Here is a 13,480-nt window from a genome sequence, read left to right on the forward strand (position 1 = left end):
AAGACATGAATTAATACCGAAACCTAGGTAGATATATTTGTTGCATAATAAATTAGACACACCTTCGGTACATTGAAAAAATCGTTTCACCTTTATGTTTTTGCGCAATACTACCTTTTATCATGTTATTTCTTGTACGACGCGGTGAAGGATTTGTTGATGTCGTCATGTGTGTATAGGAAGGATGATTTTTTTTCTTCTACCGTTGCAATCGTACGGGCACCTTTGCTAGTGTATATAACCCTTGCATTTTAGGATTCATGTGAGTCACCCTCTTTGTAGACCTCTTTCGTGCAACTACTTGAAAGAAAGTTGTGATGTGTCTCCTCTCCCACCGTCACACACCATCTTCCCTTCCCTCGCGTCTTTTTTTATAAACTCTCCTGCCTTCCACATACGTCTCTGCCATCCGGCCCTGCCCTGTCCACTCCACCAAACCACCAGATCACCCGAGCCCATGGCCGCCCCCTCACCATCGTCGTCCGGCAGCAGCCGCCGTCTGTCGGAGCTCCTGGAGGAGCAGCAAGAGCCGTTCTCCCTTCACCTCTACCTCCTCGAGAAGGGCTGCTCCCTCACCACCCTGGACGCAGCCGGAGGCTGCGGTGTTGCCTCATTAACCTGCTGGCCGAGGAGCAGAGACACCTCCCCGGCGCCGAGGCGGGTGACGGCCAGCAAGAGAACGACGGCGCGCGGCCTCCTGTCCAAGCTCCTCCGCAGCCCGGCGGCGCCTGCATCCACGAAAAGAAAGAAGAGGCTGCGGTCGGCCGCCATTGGCCCGTGCTCCGTCAAAGGCGAGAAGGCGGCGAGCAAAATAAAGAACGCCGTCGAGGCGCACACGGCTGAAGCAGTGGACGACGAGGGAGGAAGCTACGACGACGACGACTCGTTAAAGCAGCTGAGCCCTGTGTCCGTCTTGGAGCGCCGGACATTCGAGAAGCCGCCGCGGGCGTACGCCGAGAGTAAGCAAGCACACAGCCCCCATATCTCTTCCTCCGCGCCATTGCTCGTCGATCATGCACTGTCGTACCGAGCTCACGCACTGATACTTGCGACCATCGCAGAGGCCGTCGTTGTCTTCAGCGAGCTCCTGGAGGCGGCACGCAAGCCCGCATTGCTCCAGCGGAAGGTTGCCATAGATAGCAGCAAGTCCGACGATGCCCTCACGGAGACTTCAGAACCGACGACGACGCCGACGGCGTACCCCGCACCGACTCTCACGAGAACTGACCGTGCTAGCAGCACTGCTGCACATTTGGAGGAGATGTTTGAGGCCAAGGGGCACGACCTCGTACCATTGGACATGCCCGGCGAGAGGGGGGATGCCCGGCTGGGGCGGTGGGACGTCGGTGCCGAGCTAGCGGTTGCAGTGCTGGAAGCGCTGACGGAGGAGGTGGTGGTGGAGCTGATGGTGATGAAGATGGTCCACCATGAAGACGCCAATGCCTTCGACGTGAAGCTGTGTTGGTTGCTACCGAACTGCTGATGTTGTGGATATCTCATTTGTCATTATATGGGTTGATGCTGGTCTTCTGATTCTTTAAGACTAGTACTTTGCTAATGTTGCTGTAAATAAATATTTTCTAACCGGTTTTCAAGACACTTAACAGATTTTCTAACCGGTCTTCAAGTGACTTAACTCTATATGATTGACCCTAAAAAAAAACTCTATATGATTGAATGGAAAAAGGATCTTGCTAAAAATTTTATTGACTAAAAGAAAATCATGTTGGATTATAGATGGGTTCAAGCTCATACAAGAAAATAATTTCTGATTAATCTTTATGATCCATATGAGTGTACGAGAAGTGGTGGGAATTTTACCCCTTTATAAAGGTTGCTTTATCACTTGCCATTAAAAGCTTGGAAAGAGGACTTGTACACACGCGGTCCTCCTCCTTCTCCCCTGCTCTATCTCGGTTCTATGTACTGTACGTGATAGTATGTCTTTTTTTGCGGAAGTTTTTTTTTTTTTTTGCGGAAGTACGTGATAGTATGTCTAGGTATCGGTATAAAGTGCATACCATATTTGCCAAATTAAAAAGGTGTTAATATTTTCAACACATCATTCGTTCATTAGTTACAAAATTTGTCATATACTCCCTCTGTTTCTAAATATAAGTCTTTTTAGCATTTTCTCTCAAGCAAACCATCATTCGCAACGCGATTCACCTTCTTCATAGTATGGTACATTGGGAAATATAAGGCTCAAGACACCTAAGGGTTGTCTCTTCAAACCGGCAAAAGTTAACCTGACTAGGAAAACACATTAAGTCTCCATGATGACTGCCTTTGTACAAGGCAACGACGGCACAAGGACACACTAAAGAGGCCTGAAGCAAAGCATCATTTCGTCCACACCCGAGCAAATGGGGTGGAATTCCCATGAAGACAACAAAGCTTCTCCCTAGTGATCTCTAGCCGCAACATTGGTGCTCGCAAAAGCTTCCTCCATTACATAGCTAGCATCCACATCAATCTTATTTCAAAACGAAGGCAAAAGATTTGGCTCAATTCATTAAAAAAAAAGGAGCAGCAAGGTCTTACGAGGGAGGGTCGGTACTTCTCCACAAACGAAAATATAGACCTACTCTCGCAGCATCAAAGAACCCAAATGCCCGGCCCCGACGACCAGTCAATCTTGATGGTTCCATAGTGTGCCACCACTCAACAAACATAATGGGCAACACTTGTACTTCATCGGACCGGGCTCCTCGTAGGAGCTCCGGTAAAATGTCATCACAAATTGTCCGAAAACAAATGAATAGCAGAAGCCGCAATTGAAGCGTTACCGTCATCAAAAGTCCCATTATCACGAAAAAGAAAAGGGAAAAAGAAATATTAAGGGAACCATCTTAGTAGATTCTGTGTGGCCCAGTCTCTATCAACTTGGATGGATCTCTAGCGCGCAACGTGCAGTGCCACAGCGCAGAGTTATTAGCACACGTCGTCCCAGCCTTTGGCTTGAAGGAAGCCACATACGGGACGCACTGCTCCGCTCCACCGCGGCACGCTACGTCCACAAGCTAGCAGGTCTACCGTACGTGTGTACGATGAGCTGGGCTACCCGAGTAGCACTGCTCACCACTTACTTCCACAATCGCGATTTATCAACAGCAAGCCAGGAAACCAGACCTCTTCCGTGCCATGCCGTTCGCCCGTTCCGTCCTGTCTTCGACCAGTGAAGCGTCCTCTGTCGCTCGCTCTCCGCGATCGGGCCGGCCGCCGAGAGGGACGGCGGAGCCGCTGAACTAGCCGGGCTTAGACCATTCGATGTTTCGTTACATCATTGGACGTGTTCCCTGTCGCGCCACTTTGATACTCTTTCTGTCTCTTTCGCGTAGGACTTCTCATCAAACAATAGTCCCCTGCTCCTCCTAACCTCCCTATATTCCTCCTCCTCCCGTTTCCTAAATCATGTGGTTTCTTCTACGATGCAATCAAACAACGGGATTGCTAAAACTCAGCTAGCTGAGATTTAGTTTGGTCTCACTCACGAGCACAGCCGTTTGATTACTGTGCTAAGACTCGTACTTTTACAGTGCTTTTCTATCTCACGTTGTGTTTGTTGGGCTTGTTCCGGGCTTGTTTTCAATGCTTTGTATGTTCCTTTTTTTTCCATGGTTATTGGGGTGCATGGGATAGATAATTGCAAGAGGTGACCCTTTTCTTTGTGCCTTTGTTGTTTTCATTTTTCTATTTTTTCTATTATCCTTTTTACACTTTCTAAAGTTCTTTTTTTCAATTTATTTTCACTGTTTTCTCTTTCTGTTCTTTTGAGGGGAGAGTATATGTAGACACTCTTCTAACTGATTTCTAATAAGATGAAATTTGGTTAATTTTAAATATTTTTATCATTTTATTTTTGTGTTACTATTTATTTATTTCTCTCATTTGTATTTTCGTTTATTCATATTATTATCCATATGCTTGCGCGGGTGAGGACATGCTCGCACGGCCATGTTGGGCATGTACATGGCACTTATTAGTAACATTTTTTATATATTTTAGTGATTCATTTTATATATTAATGACATTAATATTTAAAGTCGGGTCGTAACTGTAAGATTTGAAATGTGGTCGCAACTGCAAATATTCAAAGTCAGGTCGCAATTGCAAGTATTCGAAGTCGGGCCGCAACTACAAGTATTCAAAGTCGGGTCGCAATTGCAAGTATTCAAAATCTAATCACAACTGCAAATATTCAAAGTCAGGTCGCAATTGCAAGTATTTGAAGTCGGGCCGCAACTGCAAGTACTCAAAGTCGGGTCGCAATTGCAAGTATTCCAAGTCTAATCGCAACTGCAAATATTCAAAGTCAGGTCGCAATTGCAAGTATTTGAAGTCGGGCCGCAACTGCAAGTATTCAAAGTCGAGTCGCAATTGCAAGTATTCAAAGTCTAATTGCAACTGCAAATATTCAAAGTCAGGTCACAATTGCAAGTATTTGAAGTCGGGCCGCAACTGCAAGTACTCAAAGTCGGGTCGCAATTGCAAGTATTCAAAGTCTAATCGCAACTGCAAATATTCAAAGTCAGGTCGCAATTGCAAGTATTCGAAGTCGGACCGCAACTGCAAGTATTCAAAGTCGGGTCGCAATTGCAAGTATTCAAAATCTAATCACAACTGCAAATATTCAAAGTCAGGTCGCAATTGCAAGTATTTGAAGTCGGGCCGCAACTGCAAGTATTCAAAGTCGGGTCGCAATTGCAAGTATTCAAAGTCTAATCGCAACTGCAAATATTCAAAGTCAGGTCGCAATTGCAAGTATTTGAAGTCGGGCCGCAACTGCAAGTATTCAAAGTCGGGTCGCAATTGCAAGTATTCAAAGTCTAATCGCAACTGCAAATATTCAAAGTCAGGTCGCAATTGCAAGTATTCGAAGTCGGGCCGCAACTGCAAGTATTCAAAGTCGGGTCGCAATTGCAAGTATTCAAAGTCTAATCGCAACTGCAAATATTCAAAGTCAGGTCGCAATTGCAAGTATTCGAAGTCGGGCCGCAACTGCAAGTATTCAAAGTCGGGTCGCAATTGCAAGTATTCAAAGTCTAATCGCAACTGCAAATATTCAAAGTCAGGTCGCAATTGCAAGTATTCGAAGTCAGGCCGCAACTGCAAGTATTCAAAGTCGGGTCACAATTGTAAGTATTCAAAATCTAATCGTAACTGTAAATATTCAAAGTCAAAACGCAATTACAAGTATTCATAGTCAGTGCGCAACTGCAAGTATTTATAGTCGGTGCGCAACTGCAAGTATTTATAGTTCATTTTTTATTTTTCATCTTTTTATGTCACCCTACAAGTTGTATGTGCGCAAGTTACACGTGATACATCCATACACAATTGTAATGGACACTCACACAACTGGTGTTGGCCCTGTTTTTTTTTTCTACTAGTCACAATTTGTGCATGCCATAGACAAATGTAATTTATTCTCATTTTATTTATTTTATTTTATCTTTTTTCTCATTCTTTGTGTCCAAGAACACAAATACACAAGATTTGCTTTTTCTTTTGCCTTCTCGTAATTTACTGGCCAGGTGGACGCGCTCGTGATTTATTGGGCCAGGTGGACGCGAGTACACTCTGAATCTTCTGGGCCGGGTTAATACGACGCATAGCAACAACAACATACCACGAGGTTGACAAAGCGCGAACGACAACAGACTAAACGCAATACCGATGACGTGTGGTGAATGAGACCTAATTGTTTCTCAGAGCTCCAGGCGCTCCCATCAAATAAACTCAAAACGAGCATGGCATTTGAATCATGTCTTTTCCTATACCTGCAGATCAAAAAGGACTAAACATTTGGTTAAATAATTACTGCGAGAGCTCCTGACTCTAGTCGACAATGTCATTCAACCACACAATATACAACACAACTTGCATACATACTGTATATATACTGCACAACATTCCATACATCAATCCCCTAATAAGCATATGATCATTCTGGTCCCGCTTTCATACAAGTCTCTCGGAACATAACAAGAGCCACTGTGCAACACAGCTAGTACGTAATGGCTTCATTACAATACTAGCTGCGTGGAGTTTTAGTTTTAGCTTGGTGGTACAACACCCAATACATATGCACTAAGTAGCTAGCAGATCCAAAAGGATCGCCTGCATGCAGGTCTACCGTTAGCGTTACTACTCAGCACCAGCTTCCGCTTCGGCTGCTCCGTCTTCTGCCATGAGAGTCCTGTAAACCCTTCTAGAGCATACTGGCCCCAGCCTTCGACTTTCCTCACCTACGCGGTCCTCGCACTTCAGGTCCTGCAGCAGAAGCTCCTTCTCGCGAACCTGGTGCATGCACAGGTTAAGTAAGACTTGAGAGGGCACGAGGACGAACCTGTCCGGCTGGCTATACTTTCAAGAGTGGTAAAAGGGCAGCACTCACAGTTTTGGTGGAATCCATATACACATTCAGAAGAGATTTCATGGTGCTGTACTTCTTCCAGATGGCGAGGGCAAACCGTGGCTGGACCTTTGGGATCGCTATTAGAGCCTTCATCCTGCCACAAATAATTTATCTGAAGAGTTAGATGGGATAAAGGACATGTAACTCCGGTCTCAACGTTGGAATTTAAAAAAACATTGTTCTATGCATGGATGCCTAGTTGGATGCTAAAATTGAATGGCTTGACTAGAAACAACATAATATAGAATTGCCATCAGCATGGCCAACATTTCTGTGTAAATAGCAGCTGTGACATTGCAATCCAGTAGGGAGCAAGAGGTCCAAGACTGGCTTTAAATGTACAAGTTGAAGCCAAACTCGACCAGATATATAATTTGGTTTTCCTTTATTTCATAGAATTCAACTTGCAAATTTTGATGGGAAGAACTACAGCATAATACTGATAGAGTTTAGAACCAAGGTACCGAAACAGACTAGGCTAGATAGCAGAGAAGGAATCTCGGTGGTGTAGGAACAAGCAAAACTGTTTAGTCTAACGACTAATGGAAATTCAGTTCCGCAGAAGGCAAATACTGGAAATGTGCAAATTACAATATATGCAAGAAATCTAATTTTGTATATGTTCTAAGCACAACTTACCAAGTATCCTTCTTAGCCAGATCTTTGTCAATGAAATTTTTAGGAATCACTGCACCGTTAGCATGCACAGATAGCCATGACAGTGGTTTCCTGCACGGCAGTCCATGAAGAAAGTGTTAATGAAATATGGAGCTGCTTCCAAATTCAAAAAACTAAATTTGTGCAGCAAACAAGCATCAAAATAGAAAATAACATCATTGAATATGTGCAACATTTATAATAATGGTCATTAAGGACCAAGCCTGGCTCGGCTGGCAAGTTGGCCTTGCGGGTACATAAAACATCAGCACCATAATGGAAGAGGAACAGAGGTTCGTGATACTGTTGTTGTTTTTGCCTTTCTACAGTAAGTTTACAATATTAGAGCTGTGATTTCAGCGTATATAGGAACCTTGGCACATTTTCCCCTGGTTTGATGAGCGTGAAAGACAGAGTGCAAGACTAATAGGTGCGCACTAGAAAAGTAACATGTGAACTGAACTTGATGTGCTGTAGTCAAATCAGGTATATCCATCTAGCATAATCATGCAAATCAGTTTTATAAGAAAAATAGCTTATATGAAATTCATACATCCTGCGTCCACATATGAAAGGGCGCATTGAAATTTGACTAATTTTGAGCAATAAAATGACATAAAATTTATATCAGCGGATTCGTATTCAAAAGCAAAATGATACTCCCTCCGTCCCAAAATAACTGTCTCAACTTTGTACTAGAGCTAGTACAAAGTTGTATTAAGTTTAAGACACTTATTTTGGGACGGAGGGAGTATAATTTTGTAGTATATGACTCATATTTTATAAGTCAAATTCATGGTCAAAGTTGAGCTCAGATTTCTATGAGGTCTTTTATATGTGAACTGAGGGAGTACTTTTGCTTCCTATACCAATGACCAATGCTATAAGCTACTGTTATACATCAGTCAGAATTCAGTAAAATTGTCTGAATAGCACTGACTGCACAGAGCAACTGACATACAGGGGAGTAGAACCAGAAAAAAAACTGACAAAAAGAAAGTACAGAGCATTGGTGGAGTTATTCTGATCAAACAAATCCAACTTACCTGAATCTGCAATTTGCAAGACTAGATGTCAAGCCAACAACATGCTCGGCTACTTCAGCTTCATCTGCGCATTGCCTTGAGTGAACTTTAACATAGTGTGTTGCCAATTTGCATAAAACCTGAAGAAAAAAAATCCATTACACATTCTAAAACTGGGAACTTCAGATTTTTTTTTTAAGTTAAAAACATACCTCTTCCACTGCTGGGCGTTTCCAGCTTTTAAAATTGGATGGATTCTTATACTGAGCTCGCTCGCTAACATGCCAGAAAAAGGGAAGGGCATTAGCAACTTCAATAGCAAAAGAAGAAACATTTCCTATTACTTACAAGTTATAACATTACAGGAAATTTTAAAAATATTATGCAGAACTACCATGCAAGTAAAAATTTCTCGCATAATGTTCCCAGGGTTGAGTGCTGGTCATGGCTTACACAATAAATAGGACAAGAGGACAATGACATTACAATGTAGCAGTGAGTGGCATGTAACAGCAGTCAGAAACTCTGCACTGGGCACAGTTTAGGTGAACGACAATGAAGAGTAAAAAAACTAGCATACCAAAGTTATAAATATGTTGGCAGCTACTTAGCATTAATATGCAAAGAACAAAAGGGGCTTTAGACGGAGACAATGAACTCAAGACATAAAGAAAACGGCAGAACATGGTAATTCGGACTTTGAACAACCAACCGTTTGTTTATGTAGTTCATCAATTTATTAGTGACGTAGCAAACAGTGAAAGTTGGATAGCGCTCCTGAACAAGGCGAACATGATTCCAGAAAAACCCACTGCTGATAAGATCACAGAATTCCTCAGCTTGAAGCACAAATAGAATATATGGCACTTCTGCCACTGAAGCTGGGTCCTGCACACAATAATGTCAATTAGGATATATGGCACTTCTGCCACTGAAGCTGGGTCCTGCACACAAAGCCATAGTGCTGGTTATGCAGAAAGATATGCCACATAAGGATACTCATGACGTGGTACTAGACTAAATGTGCTGAATTTTGTACGTCACGATGCCTTGGATCTATATTTTACAGTAACCTTGAGTCATAAAGATAAAAAATTTATTCTGGAAGCTTAACAAAAATGAAACATCGGGAAAGTGCTTTAACTTACATCCTACTTCTCCATGGCTTGGAATGTATATAGATATTTCCTTTATATTATGATATGGTACTAATACTATATAACATTCGAAAATCCTAACAGTGTAGCACCTCTATTGATAAGCTAACCAGACTTTTCCCTCATCAGGGAGTTTATTTTGAAGGGTTTGGTGACAGAACACTAGCATTAGGACTGCTCCAAAGAAGTTGTTTAATCAATAGTTCCCTTTTTATCATCGTTGTTTCCAGGAGTTCAAGTTGTCCCACATAAAAAAATATAGTTGAATGCAATCTAGTAAGGGCCCCTTTGGAACAGAAGAATTTCGGACGAAAAATGGAGGACTACAATTTCTAAAGGCTAAACCAAGAGAGAAGAAGCATTCATCGCTAATATGAATGACAGCTATAGCTATGACCAACAAGCACCTGGCCAATTGGAGGAACCTCCATCTTCCACAAAATTGATCCCTTGATTGGGTTAGCCTGAACTCGATACTTAAGGCCCTTCTCCGCAAACCTTGTTAGAAGAGTACCTGTTCGCAAAGGTCCAAATACCTCAGCAATAAAGAAAGACAGAGAGAAAATCACGATAACTGAGACTAAATTGATAATTTGATGCAACTAATTAACTGGCTGGGGTTTAAATTTTAAAATACCTCCAACTGAGCCAGTTTCAATAATTGTTGAGTCGATCTCAGCGACAATAGATTTTAAAGCATGTTTTCCTGATTCCCATTCGTCTTTTTCTTTTGCATATTTCTTCTGCTCTGCCTTTTGAGCTTTAATAGCTTCTTTCATCAGCTTATTTTCCTGCAAAGTAAACAGCACCTTCTTATCTTCTGTATTCTCTATTCTCTATCATGCACCACAGTAAACATTTCTTTTATAAAATGCTTAATGAGACAGACCTCCCTCTGTCGTTTCTTTTCTTCAACCATTTTCGCTTTCCCTTCCTTTATTAGTCGCCTCCTTTCCTATATAATGAAAGAGAGGTTTATCGCTGAAGTTGCATCTATTGTGAAACTTGAATTGATGAGAGGTTTGTTTATTGTCAGGCTTTGCTACTCAGCCAGACCTGCTTTGTGTTTCCTTCTTCTGTGTTGTCGTTTTTCTGCTCTTCCTGCATGGACTCTTCACGGGGTAAAATAAAATTGCCCAATGGCTCTTTGTATCCAAAGTCATCCATCTCATCATCACTGTCCAAAGATATAGGGGAAGAAGCTCCTGAAAAGGTACAAACTAAAGTTACTCAGTTACTCCTACCTAAGTGAATCCAAGTTATAATGTGTACAGAACATGCCCCCGTCTAGTAAATACTCCCTCCGTCTCAAAATAACTGTCTTAAGCTTAGTACAACTTTGTATTAGAGCTAGTACAAAGTCAAGACGGTTATTTTGGGACGGAGGGAGTAGTAATTAATGGGGTGGCATAGGACGCCTCCACATAAGAAACGGAGAATATAAAACTAAACCTCTCTAAGACGCAAGAGCTGAAATTCTTGATTTTCATGTTATAAAAGCTCATTTCTGAAGAAATCTAACATAAACAATATATTAGTTCAGGCTGAATATACAGTAAAAGTGTTATCCAAAATAGTAGCTGTGATGAACTTGAGTGGTAAAGAAGTTATCTGCACCTACTTGGCCTGCATCTACAACAGATGCTAAAACAAATACCAAGTAACAAATCATCTAAAACTGCAAAACGACACCTATCTTGTCAATCTTTTTTAGAAACAACACCTACTTCACCTCGCTTGACACAAACGTAAGGAGAGCTAAATGCATTGCAACCTAAGCATGACCAAAACTAATTCTCATCTATCTTCTTGCTATGGAGCAAATTTCATAAATGAAGCCAGTGTACACATTGCTCACTTCTGGGCAAGATATTCATTGTTCAGCTCTCGAGCCTAAAAGAAAAGGCAGCTACAAGCCTACTGCTAGTTAAGAATTTCAACAAAGAATGTATTTGCAGGGGGCAGCAGAAGAGAAACCTCGAAAAGTGGAGGGGCCTGCCACATCCACCTGCGGGTTGGTGAAGAAACTTGTCTCGGCGTTGGGGCTGGTAGATCCGGGGAAAGCCGGCCCAGGGATCCCCAAATCAGCAGCATCAAAGTCGAACGAGCGCGGTAGAACAGGCGCATCAGGAACAGCAGCACCACGGGATTGTGGGGCGAGTGAGCACGGAACGAACGACGGGGGAGTCCCGATTGGGAAGCTGGAAGGCCCGGCCTGGGGCGAGGTGGTGAACCCCGGGGTCTCCAGGACAACAATGTCAGGGTCGGCAGAGCCGGGGGAAGCCGAGCCAGGTATCCCCATATCAGCAGCATCGTCAAAGTCAATATTGCGCCGGAGAACCGAATCGGGCGTCCGGGGAGCATCGTCGCCGGCGGAGCGAGGGCTGAGCGAGCACGGGACGAACCCCGGGGAGGCCCCGACCAGGCGCACGGGGGTGTAGCCCGGCGTCTCCAGGACAACAATGTCCAGGTCGATAGATCCGAGGGCGGCCGACCCAGGGATCTGCAAGGCAGCAGCAGCGCGGAACGGGCTCGGAAAGAAAGAACCGGTAGCGGCGGCGCGGGGGCGGGGGGCGAGCGAGCACGGGACGAACGACGGGGGAGTCCCGGGCGCGACGGATCCGGGCTCCCGCCGCTTCGGCGGGGGAGGAGGGGTGTCGTCGTCGATGCAGATGGGGGACATCGGCAGCCGCCGCTTTGGGAAGGCCGGGGAGGAGGAGGACGCGTCGAGGAGGCCCCGGGAGGCGCGGGAGCGCGGGGCGGGGGTGGAGGCGGCCGTGTCGTCGTCGTCGTCGTCGAGCTCGACGACGGCGATGCGGACGGCGGAGACCCGCGAGTCCATGGTCGGCGCCATGGCGCTGTCGCCTACGGCGTCCTCCATCGGACTCATTTCGGGGGTGGGGTGGGGAATCGAGGATTTCTGCCGGAGACGAGGGCTTCGGTTTTGAGATTTGGGTGCCGCAACGGGAAAGCCGCGTCGGCTGCTGAAGTGAAGGTGTTCCACATGGGCTGCATTTCGCGCGGCCCATCAACCGGCACACCTTTTACTTTCTAATACTATCTCCATTTTTTGGGGGGGAAACTTCTAATAGCCTCTATCTCTACCTTTTTTTCACGCGGCCTGACCTTGCTTCTACCACATTACATCCCCATTGCCATTGCCTCCGTATTACTAACACCGGCTGTATGAGGTACAAATTAGCATTGGGCTGCTAAAAATTTACCTTGGTGATCGCGCATGACAGTCGTTGTATCCCCATCTTCCTCGTTAGCAGAAAATGCAGCGTTCACATTTAGCTTGACTGCTCTTATCTCCGGTTTAGTTCACTTTGCTTCAGGTTCGGACAACTGTTTTTTCATACAGTTTGATGTATTCGCAGTGATTGCCAGAATAGATATGGCACTTCGCACGAGGTGGTGTGTGATCCCCTCATGAGTAAACTGTCTCCTTAACCATCATAGGTACTCAGCAGGTCATCATGAGTAGTACCAGCAGGTTATCGCAATTACTTCATGAGTCCCAACAGATGGCGTCCCCGGCATGTTTGTGTTGTCTCCACGAATCAGTATTTCAAGCAGCTTTTAACCCGAAAGATGAGGTTGATCAGCTGCATTAATCAGGTTATAGATATGTTTGATCCAAAGCTGCACTGCCATGTTGCAAGAGAACAGTAGGTGGTTTATGTCCGCGGCGCCTTGTTTACAAACGAGACACTGCCCGTTTGAACCCATGTGACGATTTGCTAGGATAAATTTCACATGTACAATCCCACGCAAACTCCTCCACCAAAAGATGTGTACCTTTGGTGGAATCGAAAGCTCGGAGAGCGACTTCCACACTGGATTGATTGCTGATGTTCTAGATTGTAACAAGTTTGCTCTAAATTTGTGGTTCCATGCTACCTGGTATGCTGACTTAACCGAAAAGATCCCTGTCCTAGAGGGGTGCCAAGCAATAAAATCATTGAAAGCTGACAGATTAAGCGGTATTTGGAGAATTCTTGCTGCATCAATAGGTCACATTATTCCTTTGATTAGTATGTCGTCCCACTGTCCATTCATTGGATCTATGAGTTCATTAACTTTTGTTAAGACAACTTGGCCTCTTGGTGTAACCACTCTTCTATCTGGACTCCCTGGGACCCAAGGTCAAATATTCACATCCATTCTATCACCAATCCTCCATATGTAGCCTCGTTTGAATGTTTGAATTCCAGCCA

General features: G+C 44.3%; 2 protein-coding genes across 2 annotated transcripts; one reads left to right on the forward strand and one right to left on the reverse strand.

The window, feature by feature from the left end:
* The first annotated feature begins 363 nt into the window (after positions 1-363).
* Positions 364-1,596, forward strand: LOC123431044. The gene is made up of 2 exons (XM_045114859.1): positions 364-959; positions 1,062-1,596. The coding sequence occupies exons 1-2, from the start codon at positions 458-460 to the stop codon at positions 1,481-1,483; spliced, it is 924 nt and encodes a 307-aa protein (XP_044970794.1). The 5' UTR covers positions 364-457; the 3' UTR covers positions 1,484-1,596.
* Positions 1,597-5,872: 4,276 nt separating this feature from the next.
* LOC123428154 (crossover junction endonuclease EME1-like) lies at positions 5,873-12,186 on the reverse strand. The gene is made up of 11 exons (XM_045112322.1): positions 11,238-12,186; positions 10,317-10,465; positions 10,150-10,215; positions 9,898-10,051; positions 9,668-9,774; positions 8,816-8,991; positions 8,316-8,379; positions 8,125-8,243; positions 7,061-7,150; positions 6,401-6,515; positions 5,873-6,303 (listed from the first exon to the last, which is right to left on the reverse strand). The coding sequence occupies exons 1-11, from the start codon at positions 12,148-12,150 to the stop codon at positions 6,151-6,153; spliced, it is 2,106 nt and encodes a 701-aa protein (XP_044968257.1). The 5' UTR covers positions 12,151-12,186; the 3' UTR covers positions 5,873-6,150.
* Between the last annotated feature and the right edge of the window lie 1,294 nt (positions 12,187-13,480).

Source organism: Hordeum vulgare, chromosome 2H (genome assembly GCF_904849725.1).
Source record: "Hordeum vulgare subsp. vulgare chromosome 2H, MorexV3_pseudomolecules_assembly, whole genome shotgun sequence".
In the NCBI taxonomy this organism is placed as follows: domain Eukaryota; kingdom Viridiplantae; phylum Streptophyta; class Magnoliopsida; order Poales; family Poaceae; genus Hordeum; species Hordeum vulgare.